Genomic DNA, 15881 nt, shown 5'->3' on the forward strand with positions numbered 1-15881 from the left:
ACTCTAATGCACAGAAATGCCTCCTTAGAGATGTAAACAGTAGAGTGGATGGATCAAAATAACATCTTTCATATGGGTGCCAATTAAGTCCAGTTGCAAAGCATGCAATTACTAACTGTACAATAAAAAATACCCAAATAGATAAGGGATGATTAGCCTTTTACTAGCATAGGGTATATCTGGCTAAAACGTTTGTTTAAATGTTACGTAAAGACATTAGAGATGGTGGTGAAATGAATACCTACTATGAGCTCAGAATTATCAATGACTAAGAGGCTTGCACAGTTTTTAATTGAAATAAAAGCTTTCCCCTGCAGAAAATTCATGACCACAAGGTAGAACATCAGCCACAACAGTATCAATTTTGCACTTGGACAAATTCCTACTTGGCAATAACATTCCACTTGCTACGTTATCTGCTAGGATTTTAGAGTCAAGTAAAGGAATGTTTTCCAGAATGTGTTCTTTAGAGCATTAGACCTAAGTGAATTTTATAAGTGCTCCAAAAATAAAAGTTTTAGAAAAAAATGTTGTTTTAATCACCCTTAAGAAGGATTTGTAAAATATAACTTCTCAGAGATTTTTATTATGTGTCATTTTCAAAGAAAAGGATATATTATGCAGCATTGTTTAAATGCATTAGAACATAGAACGCTTTCCTCTCAATATAGCTGGTTCCAAAGAACACATTAAAGGGAATGCATAGAACATTGTAAATCATATATCTGAAATGGCCAGGAAAATATTATTTACAACAAATTGCTAGAGCAGTTTTATTGATAAGCCACATGCCTGCCACAGTGTTCTCGATGTGAAACTATATTTGCTGAAATGTGATTCTCATGTTCTGTACTTATTTGAAAAATTGATAGCAGTCAAACATCTGAATACCAATTGTTCACTTAGGAGCACAAAAATGATGATGAGCACAGTTGGCTAAAATGTTTGTTTAAATGTTACGTAAAGACATTAGAGATGGTGGTGAAATGAATACCTACTATGAGCTCAGAATTATCAATGACTAAGAGGCTTGCACAATTTTTAATTGAAATAAAAGCTTCCTGCCTGCATTCTTTCATTCAGCTATTAAACAGTTCCTTACTGAATACCAACCAGGCATTACCTTGTGTAGGGACAGATTCACAACTTAAGCCTGGACCAAACTTTTAAGAAGACAGTAGTCTGGACATAGTGATAAGCACTGTAAGAGGACAGAGGACAAGGGTCTCTGATAATATTCAGTTACAAAATTAAATTATAAATATCATTAGGCATTTCAAAAAAAATTGCTCTTGTTCCAAATTACATAGTAGTTTTTATATGGAGATGAGCTATACTCAGTTATTCATGGCCACACATAGATTACAAACAAGAGTTTGGTTAGTTTGATTTAGGGTTGTGTCATCAAGACTGCCTCTATTTTTAACAACTAGATATAATAGAAGAGTGTTTAGTTTAGGTTGGAGATAACATTTATTCCAAAGTTGATTTAGTAATATAATAGTCCATGAATATTAAACAGTCACAACTGATGGGTTAGTCTCCATTAAGGTATTTCCCTTCCTTTAGATCAAGTCTCCTGGGCACTGTGAGGGCTAAGATACACAGAACGAGTAATTTAGGTTTTCCATATTTACATGGATCCTTAATATTTAATCTCAGCAAGTTCAGAAAAATACAGAATTAGAGGCTTTTGATTTTCTGTAGAAACCATTCCTCTAACCTTGATGAATTGAGAACCTTGTCTCATGAGATGAATCAGGTTCAGAAGTTTCATGATATTGATCAAGTTTAGAAGCTCTAAAACACATAGTTCATGCCATAGGAAAATTTAATTCTCAAACAGTAGAAGTTTGAGTTTACAGGGAGAATGTGTATTAAAAATAGGAATATTGATTATACTTTATGCCTATGTAAGCGAGGATGTGATTGTCCCGGAGCTCCCTTTCTTCATTGCAAAAAATGCATGTCATTCCCCAAAATACATAGTTTACTGACTATGAGAACTTGCAGAAAAAATGGTTTGGCTGTTTTGTTATTCAACCCAATGGTGAACATTTGGAAATTAGAGGAGTTGGAAAGGAAATACTGAAAGTAGGCTTGAGAATGGGGTGGGAGAAGGGAACACAGAGACTTCAGCATTATCTGCAAAACTCCATTTCTTTTTTTTTTTTATTAACAAAAGTGATGCAAAAATGATGAAGCTATATTTGCCAATTTTGAATGTTTCTACATAAGTATTTCTTACATTATTTCTCTATTTTTTTAATTAGAAAAGAAAACATTATTAACAATTAATATGATGATTCATTCATTCAACAAATACTTATAGAGAGTCTACTGCATGATAGCTGCTAGCAATAAAATGGAGGAAAAAAAAACAGACATCATGCTCACCCTTTAGGAGTTTGTTTAAGTATAAAATTTGAGATATTATACAGAAGGTGTGGGAATTGGGGTTAAGTCACTTAGTGAGGCTGCTCTTAGTACTGAATCAGTAAGCAAAGGTCATTCAATGCAGATGGAGGGACCTACCTTATTTTTGGTCTAAATATAATTAGACCCCATGCACCGGCCTGGTCCACACATATAAAGTAGTCTCATGTGGTATATGATTTTTCTCTCTGGTTGCAGCCTCAAGTTCACGTGTATTTTCCTTTGATTCCCTCTAGTATATGACTGCTGCTGCTCCTATGCAAGGGACCTACATTCCCCAGTACACGCCTGTGCCTCCGACAGCTGTTTCTATTGAAGTAAGTCTAACCCTGTCTTACAGAAATAGATTAAGGGAGGTCAATCTCAGTCAAATAAACTGTGGTTCTCAGGATTCAAGAAATCCTCATGTGTAATTTCTGTGCTGATCTAAACTTGGCAATGGCAAGCTTCATACATGAAAGTATGCACATTCTTCAAGCATGCCTTTATTTTGCTTTGCATGTGAAATGATCTAATCTGATACAGAGGTTTGAGGGGAGGGTCATTTTCACATTTAGAGAAAAGAACAGAGAACAAATCACTACCCCATCAAATGTTAACCACAGATTGTCATAAAAATAGGGAGGCAAAACAGTTTGCAAGTGTGAGAATGTGCTAGATCTCCAGTACCTTGTATTTTCAAAGAGTGAGCCCTGGACCAACCATCATGTGAATCACCTAGGGCTTGCTTAGAAATGCAGGCTGTCAGGTACCACTCAGATCGACTAAATTTGAATTTTTATTTTAAGAAGATCCTTCCATAATTCAGATGCGCATTGAAATTGTAAGAAACACTGGGTTCGTGTGCTAATTCTCACTATTTCTTCACATTAAATTTATTTGGAGAGTTTTAGAGAAACGATTGCTTCCTGGATTCTACTCCCAGAGATTCTGATTCACCTATCTGGAAAATGTCCTCCTATACATGAGGATGTCTAAAAGATCTCAGCTGATTCCAATATATACCAGTGGTATAGTGCTTGCCTAGCCTGCAGAAGGCCCTGTGTTTAATTTTTAACAATAAGGAAAGGAAGGAAGGAGAAAGAGAAAAAGGTGGGAGATAAAGGGAGGAAGGAAGGAAGAAAGAGGAAGGAAGGAAGGGAGGGAGGGAGGAAGGGAGGGGAAAAAGAGCAGGCAGGGAAGGGAAAGGGATAGGAAAGGAAAGAAAGACACTGTTCCATTGAATGACCCTTGACAGATTTAAAGGTTCCTATAGACAAGAACTCATTGGATCACTGATAACAGTGTGGACATCATAAACGATAGTGTCATATTGACCTTAAAGGAAACATTGCCCTTCTCCTTTTGTCTTTCATTTGGGATGAATCCATCCCCTCTATACCTTTACTACATAAAACCATCAAGCTTTGTAGAAATCAGAAGGCATAGAACTTCCTGGAGGGGAGGTGAAACACTTAGAATCTATTCTTCCCTCTGATTCTGGCTGTTACTTTTCATTTCACTGCCCCCCTTACCCCTCTCCTAATGCATATGTACATTATGGTCACAGAACACTTCCCCTCCTCAGCTGAAAAACATCTGGAATTGACATGTCTTTGCTGCTCCATAAATTGGCCAGTAACTAGTACATTTGTGCTGCATCACAAGAAAATCCACTGATAAAGAGATTGATGGAAACCTTCATAGACTAAATTAGATCTATTAAAACACCTGTTTTTCTGTGTAACAAACGTTGACTTGTACCAAGTTATACAAAGTACAGAGGGCACTACTGTGTCGTTTAGATAACCAATATCAAATTTTCAGACCTCTTATATGTTCTAGACATAGGGGACCCAAAGAATTTGTCATATTAAATAGGTTTTAATTTGATCTCTAAATTTCAAAAAATATGTGATTGGATTACATGTTCTTTGCTATATTCAGCTCTCAAAAAGGAGCTATGTCATGAGTAATCCAATAATCCAGGCATTCTAGGTGCTGTGAGCATAGATCTCTGCCACATGTTTGCATTTCTTTATGTCTTACAGAGGGCACATGCCAATGGAAAGAATTGAAACATTTTGATAATGATCAATTAATACGGCCCATTTCACATTGTAGTTTATTAGAAATGGTATAGGTAAATCTGGAGTCTGAAAAGAAGAACTTCGGTGAGAAAAATATAAATATGCTCTGACCTACTGCCTTTCATTTGTACTTATAGGGAAAAGCACTGATTCATTTTCCATGTGAAAACTTTCATTACACATTCACCAGAATCCATAAAAATAAATGCTGGTGGGAGAAAAACACAAAACAGCATATAGTACATTTGGAAAGAAAACAATGAATGACTCTAAGAAAAAATTTTCAGATTCTGAGGAAGAATTTCAGGGATCTTTAGTTAAGTGACAAGAGAACTGACCAAGAGCATTTTAAATTCAACATGACTGCAGGTGTCCAAGATTATAACTAAAATCAGGAGAGATGCTTTCTTCAGTTCTACTAACAACCAAATAAATCCATGAACACCTCCCTTGGAAACAAACATACATTCCTGATAATGACCAACTCCAGAAATTCATTCTTGCCGGCATCTGTGAGAAATGAAAGATACAATAAGAACAAAAAAAAAAAAAAAAAAAAAAGGAAGAGCAAATCTAAATTAAGAACAAGCTATTTTGTTTTGTTTTGTTTCCTTTTTCTGGAAACTGTAAATGGATTTCAGTTCATATCTTGGAAAACAAAGCAAACTAAAACAAATTACTGAAGGGAAAACCTATTCAACAGTATCCTTTGAAAAGATTTTCAAACTTTGATGGAGATTTTTATGAAGGACAGAGTCCATTATTTCGCCAAATGATATGGACAAGGTACAGTAAACTTCCCCCAGGCAATTGTTTACATATACAAGTATTTCTAGGAATTCTGAAAGAAATTTTTGATTAAAAATTTGTTATTTAGTCTGACTATATGTAACCATGGTTTAAAAGTTCCAAGAATGGGCAAAATGATTTTTTTCTGACAATATGACTATACCAAGGACTACTGATGGCAGAGCTTATGGTGTTGCATTAGAATGAATTTCCCAACCCTTATCCATATGTATTCTTTGCATTGCTTATCATGGCCTCATGGAGCTGAGAGCCTTTCTTCTCAAGCCAAATAGAACAGGAGTATTTACGATTCATGAAGACAAGATCGTTTATGCTAAAGAAAATAAGGTCTTTGTGTACTTATGTGCCTCCTTAGGGTGTCGTTGCTGATACTTCTCCCCAGACAGTGGCACCTTCATCCCAGGACACCAGTGGTCAGCAGCAACAGATAGCAGTGGACACATCCAACGAACATGCACCTGCATATTCTTACCAACAGTCGAAGTAAGTTTGGGTTATTATAAGCTCTTCCCTTCCAAGATCAAACATCTCAAAATCACTCTTTTAAAGGTGTATCCATTAGTTTTGGTTGTAAACACACCACTTCAAATTTAGTGACAAACATTGTTTAGCTTGCTGCTAAGTGAGCTTGTTTGGGCTGACCTTGGATGGCTGTTTCTTCTGACCTTGGCTGGACCTAGAGTCTGAGTCAGTGGCTGAACAGCCATGTAGCTCTGTTTCAGGGTAGCAGCTGGTTGTTGGTTGGGTGATAGAACTGAATAGGCCACATGTTTTTGATCATTCTGAGAGCTAATTGAAGGGAAGTCTCAGAATTTCCAAGACAGCAACAAAGGAAGTCTAAAGAGATCAAGCATTCTTAATTCTGTTTGTGACTCCTGGGCTATTGTTGCATAGGACAAAACAAGTCATGGCCGAACAGAATCAATGTAGGTCTTCACTGTGAGAGGGAAGCATTGCATTCATTTTCACTAAAGGCACATACTTATCCAAAGAATTGGAACATTCTGATGATGATAAAATAATGAGGCACATTTGACAGTTCAGTGTATTAGAAACAGTCTAGTTGAAAACTGAAAAAAATTCCAGTATTCACCTATGAAACTTCATAGTGAAATTCCATTTTATTGTTGAATGAAAACAAGTGACACTTCTCTTGTGGAGTTGCTTTGAACACCCAGTTAAATGTTTGTGAAAAAAAAAAGAATACCATAAAATACAATTCAAATCATAGAAAATAGGTTCCTACTTAGGAGTTAAGGGGCAAAGAAAAAAACATCAAGTAGACAGAACTACTCTTGAAAGTTCTTAAGCCACTCATAAAATAAATTGCCTTTGTGTTGAGTAAATATACAGACTAAAATTTGAGAGCTTTTTGTTGAAACCAAAGGAATTAACAATAGTAAAGTCTACACACAGGTAACTTGACATGCAAAGTGCTCCACTTTGTACATTACAATCAAACCCCTGGTGAACAGAGAATTCCCAGATGATCCTCTAAATAGTTTGGCTGTATTTCTTGGTCATTTTACTTGTTAACGAAAAAATTATTTGACACTTGTTAGCACAGTAGGAAGGCTTTATTCATAATTATCACAGTGTGTCAAGATTGTCACAAAAGAGAAGAGAGATTGGGCCCAACTCAAAATAGATCAAAGGCAGGTGGAGATTTATAGCCAATCAACAGAGGGAAGGGGTGAGTGAATGGAAAAATTATTAAAAGGAGACAGCAGGAGTGGGGAATTACTACTAAACCAATTTAATCAGATTCTTACTGAAAGAAAATCAAAGATGGATAAATCAAAGATGCCAGATGAGAAAATTGATCAGATATTAAGGACAATTCTATGTCAAGGATAGGATATGCTGGCTACACTGACATAATAAATAAACTGACATAAACAAACATAAACATTAAAAATGTAATAGAAACATTAAAAAATAAACTGATATAAAGAAGGGAAACAAGGGGTTCTATGACCTAGAACTTTCCTACTAGCAGCTAAATAATTTCTGGATCAATGAAAATAATGCTTTCACTCATCCAGTCAGCAATTATTTTTTGAGCACCTATTATGTGACAGTATTCTAAGTGCTAAAAAACAATCAATGAAAAAAAAAAAACAGATTTCTCCCCTACTCTCCTGGAGTTTATTTTCCACTTATAATCAATAGATAAATCAAAAAACAATTTTAAAGAAGACAGAATTGCAAAGCGGATCATTCAAATATTCCAGGGGATATAAAATGTTGATGTCAACTCCCAGGATTTAGTATTGGAGAAGACCTCTCATACATACCTGGGTTCTGAAAGACAATTGGAAGCAAATCTTGGGGAAATTTGGAAACAAGGCATTTTAAGGAGAGGAAATAGGCCATTTGTAGGCCCTTGGTGGGAACATGAGGCTGATATGTTGCAGACTAGAGGCAACCATTCTAGGAGATTAGATCAAACAGGACAGCTGGTACCAAGCTTTTGCCCCTTAAATACTTGACTCTCTATAATGATACTTGGTTTTACTCAAAATGAGCTCAGAACTCTTGGGAGGACTGTAAAAGAAGAAATGATATTATTTGATTCACAAATGTTGACTCTAATACCAGTGAATACAGAGGGATATATTTCAAGGATGGCTTTCAGCATGCAAATACCCCCCTTCTTGCAACTCTACAGAGACTCCTCCTTTCCCTGTCCAATTAACTGAGCTTCAGTTGCCCCAACTTGTTATTCCTTTATCAAGAATGTACTATCTCAGGTGTAAAGCTTCTTTCCATGGTCATATGATGATTTGATGGGGAAAGGGATTCCGTCTAACCCAGAGGGAGTATCTCTGCCTCTGGCAGATTCTGGTGACAGTTTCCACATTCACTTCCTTCCAGGGCCAGAGCCAAGTTCATGCATGATAACAGCATCATAACCAGTTATACCAGTAGACATGGTCTATCCTCAGGATTTACAATCCAGGCTGGGATTTAGTTCTCCACGTTCAGAAAATATGCATTCTGTATGGAAGAAAATGAACAAGACTCTCTTTTAAAGTGCTATAGTAATAGGAGAATGCACTTCATTTTTCCTGGCTTGGTAAGCCTTGGTGGGAGGTTATGGCAACTGGAGCTGAATCTTGGAGACAGGAGCAACATTTCAGAGGGTGTAACAGTTTGATCAAAGTCCAAGGATGGGAAGGGAGCTCAGAATGCTTCTTCAAGAAGCAAGACTATGGAACCAACCTAGATGCCCTTCAATAGACGAATGGATAAAAAAAAAAAAAAATGTGGCATTTATACACAATGGAGTATTACTCTGCATTAAAAAATGACAAAATCATAGAATTTGCAGGGAAATGGATGGCATTAGAGCAGATTATGCTAAGTGAAGCTAGCCAATCCCTTAAAAACAAATGCCAAATGTCTTCTTTGATATAAGGAGAGTAACTAAGAACAGAGTAGGGACGAAGAGCATGAGAAGAAGATTAACATTAAACAGGGATGAGAGGTGGGAGGGAAAGGGAGAGAGAAGGGAAATTGCATGGAAATGGAAGGAGACCCTCAGGGGTATACAAAATTACATACAAGAGGAAGTGAGGGGAAAGGGGGAAAAATATAAGGGGGAGAAATGAATTACAGTAGAGGGGGTAGAGAGAGAAGAGGGGAGGGCAGGGGGGGAGGGGGGATTGTAGAGGATAGGAAAGGCAGCAGAATACAACAGACACTAGTATGGCAATATGTAAATCAATGGATGTGCAACTGATGTGATTCTGCACTCTGTATATGGGGTAAAAATGGGAGTTCATATCCCACTTGAATCAAAGTGTGAAATATGATATATTAATAACTATGTAATGTTTTGAACAACCAACAATAAAAATTAATTTAAAAAAAAAGAAGGGATGTAGAGTAATAGAATTGTGTGAAAAAGCTGATTAGACCTAGATGGTTATATCAGATGCCACACTGAATTGCTTGGATGGCATTTCCTTTGTTCTATGACTACTCTTCCAGCCAAAGTAGGCAATGAATTTGGTAGGAAGGGAAATCAGCAGTGCTATTATTGCTATGACTTAGGAAAGAAGTAGCAAAGTTATGAAGTGTCACCATGGTAGGTGCAATGGTGGGAAGAGTAAGGTAGAGTGGAAGATAGACTGAAAGAAGAAAAAACATAAATAAGACTTCAAATTTTAAAAGGAATCAATGAAGCTGTTCGTGCCATTGACAGAAGCAGGTGAGATAAAAACCCATGAGGGTGTGACTTGCTGGAGAAAGACAGGAATTTAATTATCCTTGTGATGAGTCCATTCTAATAAGCCCTAATCTTTGAAGTATTTGAGGAAATCTGAATCTTAGCACATACAACTTTCACTATTGAAACATGTTTATAAGTTTGGTTACACACCATGGTCATTTCTCTTGAGCCATGGATTTTTATGGTTGACGATGCCGAGTTTTCCAAAGATAATAAATATTCCGAAATGAAATCTCCATCCCATGTCCTCACGGTGGTAAAACTTATGAGGAGAGTTTCCTTGATTGGAGGAATTATATTCTGCACTCACGCAGGAATATATGTAGCAGGATGTTCTACAGCTCATACTCAGTGATACAAAGATGAAACATTCTGGAACATGGAACATTTCAAAAATATGACATGCAAAAACCACTTTTATTGCCCTGCAGACATTTTTTAAACCTGGTAAAAATGTTCATAAATTCTGTGCATGTTCTCAACTTCCTCTTTTGGACATGATACAGTCTTAGAAGATTTTGACTTGAAACAGCAATAAAAACAAAATAGTGAATGAAACAAAAAAATATACTAAGACAAACTACAGTTGGGCGTGGCAATCACTCCTGGAAATTTATAAAAGGAATTAATTTATGAGACTCTATCCAGGTTATTTTTTTAATCAGGTTCAGTCAAGAGAATCTGACCTGGGTCATGGTAAGACAGATTCTTCAGAATCATTTGAGGAAGACACTGGGAATTAAGCTGAGCATTTGGGTCATGCAAAGTGGGTTCCTTTTCATTGGCAACCATCACTGGGAAGAGTTTGAGGGATACAAGAGCACCCTCAGAGACACTTATTAAGCAAGCACTTGTTAGAAAGCAGGCACAGAACAACTTATACAGCTTGCTGTGAACACTTAATAAACTCCTAGCTCTGTTCTTTAAAGTTAACTGACCAGACCTGGTATAAAAAATTCTCTCAGGTTAGATTCAACCGTATTCTAGATATATGCCTATGTCATCCTTATGAAAGCCACTCAGAATCTGCTCTGTGACAATTCTGATTTGAAATCAATCCTCAGCAGTATCCTAAAGTAAGTTGTATTCTATACATTTCCCTAAATTCTTCTTATATCCTTCCTGTTTTAGTATAATGGAGAGGATCTCTAAAATAATTTAGCCAACCACATTTTCTTTAAATATGCCAAATCTCACAAATGGCAGCTCATTTCCAACATCATTATGCTAATTAACATGCCACTACTTTCATTAGGCAACCCATTTCTAACAATCATTATGCTAATGGAGATATGGATAGCTTAAAGTACTTGTACTACCTCTGGCCTTTTTGATTAAATGCTAGCTGACCTCTTGTGGGGTGTGAAATTCTAATTAGGGTAGCAGAGTGCCCCTGAAAAGTAGCTTAATACATCATACATACATTTAACACCAAAGCATCTATGCTAAAGATACTGTAAATTAAGTTACATCCATTGCAACCAAAGATTGCAAGAGAAAAGTTTGAGAAATGTAAATGATAGGCCTATGAATTATGGGACTATATTTGTGATCTGTCCATTCCAGATTCCACTTTCCAAGCTAAATTACAGGATCACACATTTATACTTATGGTTTCTTGTTTTCTTTAAAAGAAGCTATTGATGCAAAAGGGACACTCAGCTCTTATCTCAGGAGGAAATGTTCACTGTGGTTTCTTTTGAAAGTTCTATGGAAATTCTAATTTTCACCCAAGGTATCTATTTGTTTATTTGATTTTGTGTTATGAAAGAAACCTTAAACTAACTAGGATCTGAAAAATATGTCTTCAAACAAACTTAAATTCTACTATGCAGAACCATATGCCCTTTGTTCTGACTCCACCTTTGTGACATCTCAGTTACTACTCAGTTATTTGGAGCTTGATTTTCCTCTTCAAAGTGAGAAGATTGGGTCATTCTCCAAAGAGCCTAAATTAGGTATCTAAAGGGGGGAGGGGGGGATTTACCATAATGCCCCAAGTCAGGGTTGAACAGTTCCCCCAAGCACTTCCTAGTCAAATTATGTTGGGATGCACTGCCTTTTTTTTTTTTAAATAGCTTTATTTTATTTATCTATTATTTTATGTGGTGTTGAAAATCATACTCCATGCCTCACATGTGCTAGGCAACTGCTCTACCACTGAGCTACAACCCCAGACCAAGAATATACTGCTTTATTAAACCAAGCCAAATGCTTTCTTTAATCACAGCTGTCTCCAAAGCTATTAAAATACAGTATTAATGAGCGGGACCTTGTGACCCATGCCTGTAATCCCTGATACTTATGAGACAGAGGCAGGAGTATTTCAACTTCTACACCAGCCTGGGCAACTTAACAAGATCCTGTCTCAAAAAAATTAAAAAGGATTGGGGATATAGCTCAATGGTAGAGCATTCTTAGGTTCAACCCCCAATATCAAAGACCAGAAAAATACTTCCAATACTTTATTTCCTGAAAGATTATGGTGCATGCCCCTTTCCTCCTATGGAATTCCAAGATATTTTTTAAAAATATATTAAATTATTTTAAAAGTTTAACAAAATTTTTAAATTGTCTATGTGTTGATTATTTTCATAGTAATAGGAAGCATTGCATTGTTCTGAATTTTTTTATCCTGCTATTCTTCTTTGTGCTTTAAGTATTTGTTTAGTTTACCTGTAGATAATCCAGTATTGGGAGTTAAGTGTATAGTTTTTCTCCAAACCCTGGACCACAGAATACTTCTTTTTATATAGCATTGCATGAAGCTAGTCTGTGAGAAATTTCTCTGGGAAATACTGAATCAGTGGATTTCTTAAATACTAAATTCTAGCTTTCAAAAATATGGTTCGCTATTTCCCAACTTGTAAACTATTTTTTGTTGTTGTTGTTTTGTTTTTGTTATTTTTTTTTTATTTTTTGTCTTCTTTGGAGAGGGAGTTGATGAGAAGATTCAAAATGAGTCTCTTCATCCTGACATTAAAAAAAAAATACTGTTGCATTTTATTTTTATGCCTCAACTCTTCTATGGCTAATGAAACTGTGGGAACACCAAATTCCTAAAAGTGGTCAGTACAGTGATGACATGTAATTAAATTATACTTATGAGTCACACCACCTTCTGTGTTCAGTGCTTCACAGTTTGCAAATAGTTTTCAAACTCATCTTTTTCACGTGTTAATTATTCTAAGTTTCAACTTGTTTTCTTGCTATTCTCAGAGTCCAACTTAAAATGTTCTCTATACTAATGATCACAAACTTGAGAATTTAGAATGCTTCTATTTTTATAAATATGAGGGGAACTCATAAATACTGTGTAAATGTACACATTCACACTTCATCTAAGGAAGAAGGGGTGGAGAGAAGTGAATTTAATTCTGTTAAACAGCAACACCTTTTTCCTTTCAACTTCAGCTAGGAACCATGAACATGTAAATTACAGCCCTTTATCTCTCCTCATTTGTTTTCGTGTAGCAATGAGGACCCTTTAAGAACAAAGCAAATTATGGAAGGGTACTGTTGGAAATTATTGTATAAGGTTTAAAACTTAGAAGCAGCTTCAGCTTTAACATTTATTATTTGACATTTATACACACATATATTTATTATATATTCATATAATATACATATATATATATATATATATATATATATATATATATATATATTTTTTTTTTTTTTTGTACTGGGGATTTAACCTAGGAGACACTTTACCACTGAGCTACATCCCTGCCACCCAGCCTCCTGCCTTTTTTGGTTTTGTTTTTATTTTAAGACAGGGTCTCACTAAGTTGCTGAGGCTGACCTTGAACTTGCAATCCTTCTGTCTCAGCCTCCTGAGTCAAGTGGAGTCATTGGAATTACAGGCATGTGCCACCATGCACAGCTTAACTCATAAAAACTGATGCTTCTGAGATCAGTGCATATTGAGGACTTGAGCAGGGAGGGTCTGTTGTGCCACCACTGGGTAAGACAACATTCACTGAGCTGCTCATCATAGAGATTCATGGTGTTTTAGGTTTTTTCTCTTTATTGTACAGTGGAAAATGGGAATGGAAATAAAGAAGAGACCAAAACACAAAACCAAGGAAAGAAAAATGTTGGTTCTCATAGAAAGATAGATTTTAGAAATACACAGTGTCAGCCTACAGTTTGCAAAGACAGAGAAAGACAGCTAAAACATTGACCAGGGTTTTTATAGCTACCACTAATAAAATTCCCTTTATTGATGCTATATGAGAATTCTAATTGCATTTTTTCTTGAAGCAATCCTACTTTTTCATGTGACCCAGGGGGGAAAATGATATATCCTCAGAGACTTAAACTATTGGTTAAAAAAATGAAATATTCACTCTATCAATTAGTTGATTTTCTTGTATGATCTAGGAACAAATTAATTAGGTCCCTAATAGCCACAGCTGGCTCACATGATGGCTTTATGCAAATTAGGAAAAAAGACCTTTTGAGGCCATTTTAGGCAAGATATTATCCATTTTAAAACACTATTGAGGACATTATGTGAATTTCAATAAGGCCCATCCACTTGATTAGGGCAGATGCAGTCGTGTATCAGATTATATTGATTTGGAAGAAGACAGTTGGCTAAAACTTAGCCCCTCTCCCTCAACCATGCATCTTGGATAGTAAGCAACCTGCCCACCTGTACCTAACAACCCTTTTTGCTAAATGAAGCAAATGGGTATGAAAAATAACCTGCAGAGCTTATTGCCATAATCTGTGCCCAGAGGAAAGAGACCATCATTTAAATGTGACCTGCATGCATAGAAAGTTGTATTATTCACCTGTTTTCTGTTGCTAAATCAAATTTACTAAAGGTGGATAGTGTAGAAAGAAAGGAGGTTTATTTAGCTCACAATTTTGGAGGCTGAATGTTCAAAATTGAACAATCCCATCTCTATGGCCTCTTATGACAGTCCCCTTCTGGGGCCACAAGAGGCATCATGGTGGGAGTGTTAAAGGGATTGCATGATCAGACAAGAAGCAGAGAATAGGGAAGGAAGAGGTTTGCTCTTGTGTAACACCTTGCTCCCTCAAGAACTAACTCAGGATCCCACAAGAACTTTAAATCCCCAACAAAGGCACACACACAATGGCGGGCCACTAGGCTCCATGTCTTCAAGGTTCCGACCTCAAGTCCCACATTTCCACACTGAAGATGGAGAGTCCAAAGCATGAACCATGGGGGGAACATGTTCCGACCATATCCAGGCCATAGTAGGAGTGCTGTCTCCCTGAGCCCTATTTGATGATCATTCATAATATTTATTGCTTTGGAATCCAAAGGTATTCTTGGTCTATTTACCTGGATTTTTAATGTGAACAAACTCTCTAGCTTGAACATATATTTATGTGAAATCGGCAGCATTTGACAACTTCATAGGCTAACTATGCTTCTCCAAATTTCTTTCTTGACCACGCTAGAAAAGAGCACAGAAGACAGTTTTCAAAGCTGCTTTGATGTAACAGTCACTCTTATTCAATTGTTTTCACAGACCATAAACAGAACTGAAGAATGTTCATCTGAAACTTTGCCTTGAATGAAGAAACTTCATTGAACAAGAAGTTAGTTGGCTTCCAGTTTGCACAGGCGTCAATGGAAGTTTTTTTTTTTTTTTTTTTTTTTAATTTTATACTTTACTCGATGAAAACAAAAAGTTTTTATGTGCTGTGCAAATGGTTCCTTTATGTGGTCTGACAGTTTATTTTTGCCATCCTTTTTTTTATAATTAAAGAAAAAAAAAATCCCAAGAAGAGGGGGTTAAACATCACAGTTTTATGTTTTATCTAGAACATTTAAATTCGGAATTTACCTGAAAGTGTAGATAGATTCTTTTTATTTTTTTTTTTTTCTTTAACAGAAAACCTGATGTCAAGAGGTGGGCAAACAGAATTGGAACAAATTGTCTTGCTCAGTAACTAAGCTACTTTCTCTCTTTTTCCTTTTTTGTTTAAATCTTGTGTTTTTTTATTTTATTTTTTTTTTTTAGAAATATGTAGGTAAGGTTTATCTTGAATCTTAATTGCCTTAATTTTAAGGACGTCAAAGGCTCTCAAGGCAAGCTGTCAACGTCTTGTTAAAAAAAAAAAAAAATCAAGAAAAATGAAAATATTGTGCCAGCTTTAACTGGTACAGAAGTTTAAGACTATGAGTTTTTAGGGTGAAAAAAAAAACTGTACAGTTTAAAAGAAAATGTTTTTTCTTCATTTGAAGAAAATTTGTTGATAAAAGAAACCATGGCAACTGCAAGAATTGGGAAATGCTGGGACTTTTCATGAACTTTGTCTTAAGTGTTGACACAAATCATTCT

The 15881-nt window shown here is 36.0% G+C and overlaps 1 protein-coding gene across 4 annotated transcripts in view; it reads left to right on the top strand.

Moving 5' to 3' along the window:
- The window catches only part of Rbms3 (RNA binding motif single stranded interacting protein 3), a 663558-nt gene extending 648369 nt beyond the window's left edge, over positions 1-15189 (top strand). For 3 of the 4 annotated variants that reach the window (XM_076843087.1, XM_076843092.1, XM_076843100.1), the window contains 3 exons: positions 2673-2753; positions 5671-5798; positions 15066-15189. In XM_076843087.1, the coding sequence (XP_076699202.1) occupies positions 2673-2753; positions 5671-5798; positions 15066-15072 (216 nt within the window). In that variant the 3' untranslated portion in view covers positions 15073-15189. Of the gene's footprint in view, positions 1-2672; positions 2754-5670; positions 5803-15065 lie in introns of those variants that run through there. The other variant, XM_076843105.1, reaches the window with a different exon arrangement.
- The last annotated feature ends 692 nt before the right edge of the window (positions 15190-15881 follow it).

Source organism: Callospermophilus lateralis, chromosome 1 (genome assembly GCF_048772815.1).
Source record: "Callospermophilus lateralis isolate mCalLat2 chromosome 1, mCalLat2.hap1, whole genome shotgun sequence".
NCBI classification, from domain to species: Eukaryota; Metazoa; Chordata; class Mammalia; order Rodentia; family Sciuridae; genus Callospermophilus; species Callospermophilus lateralis.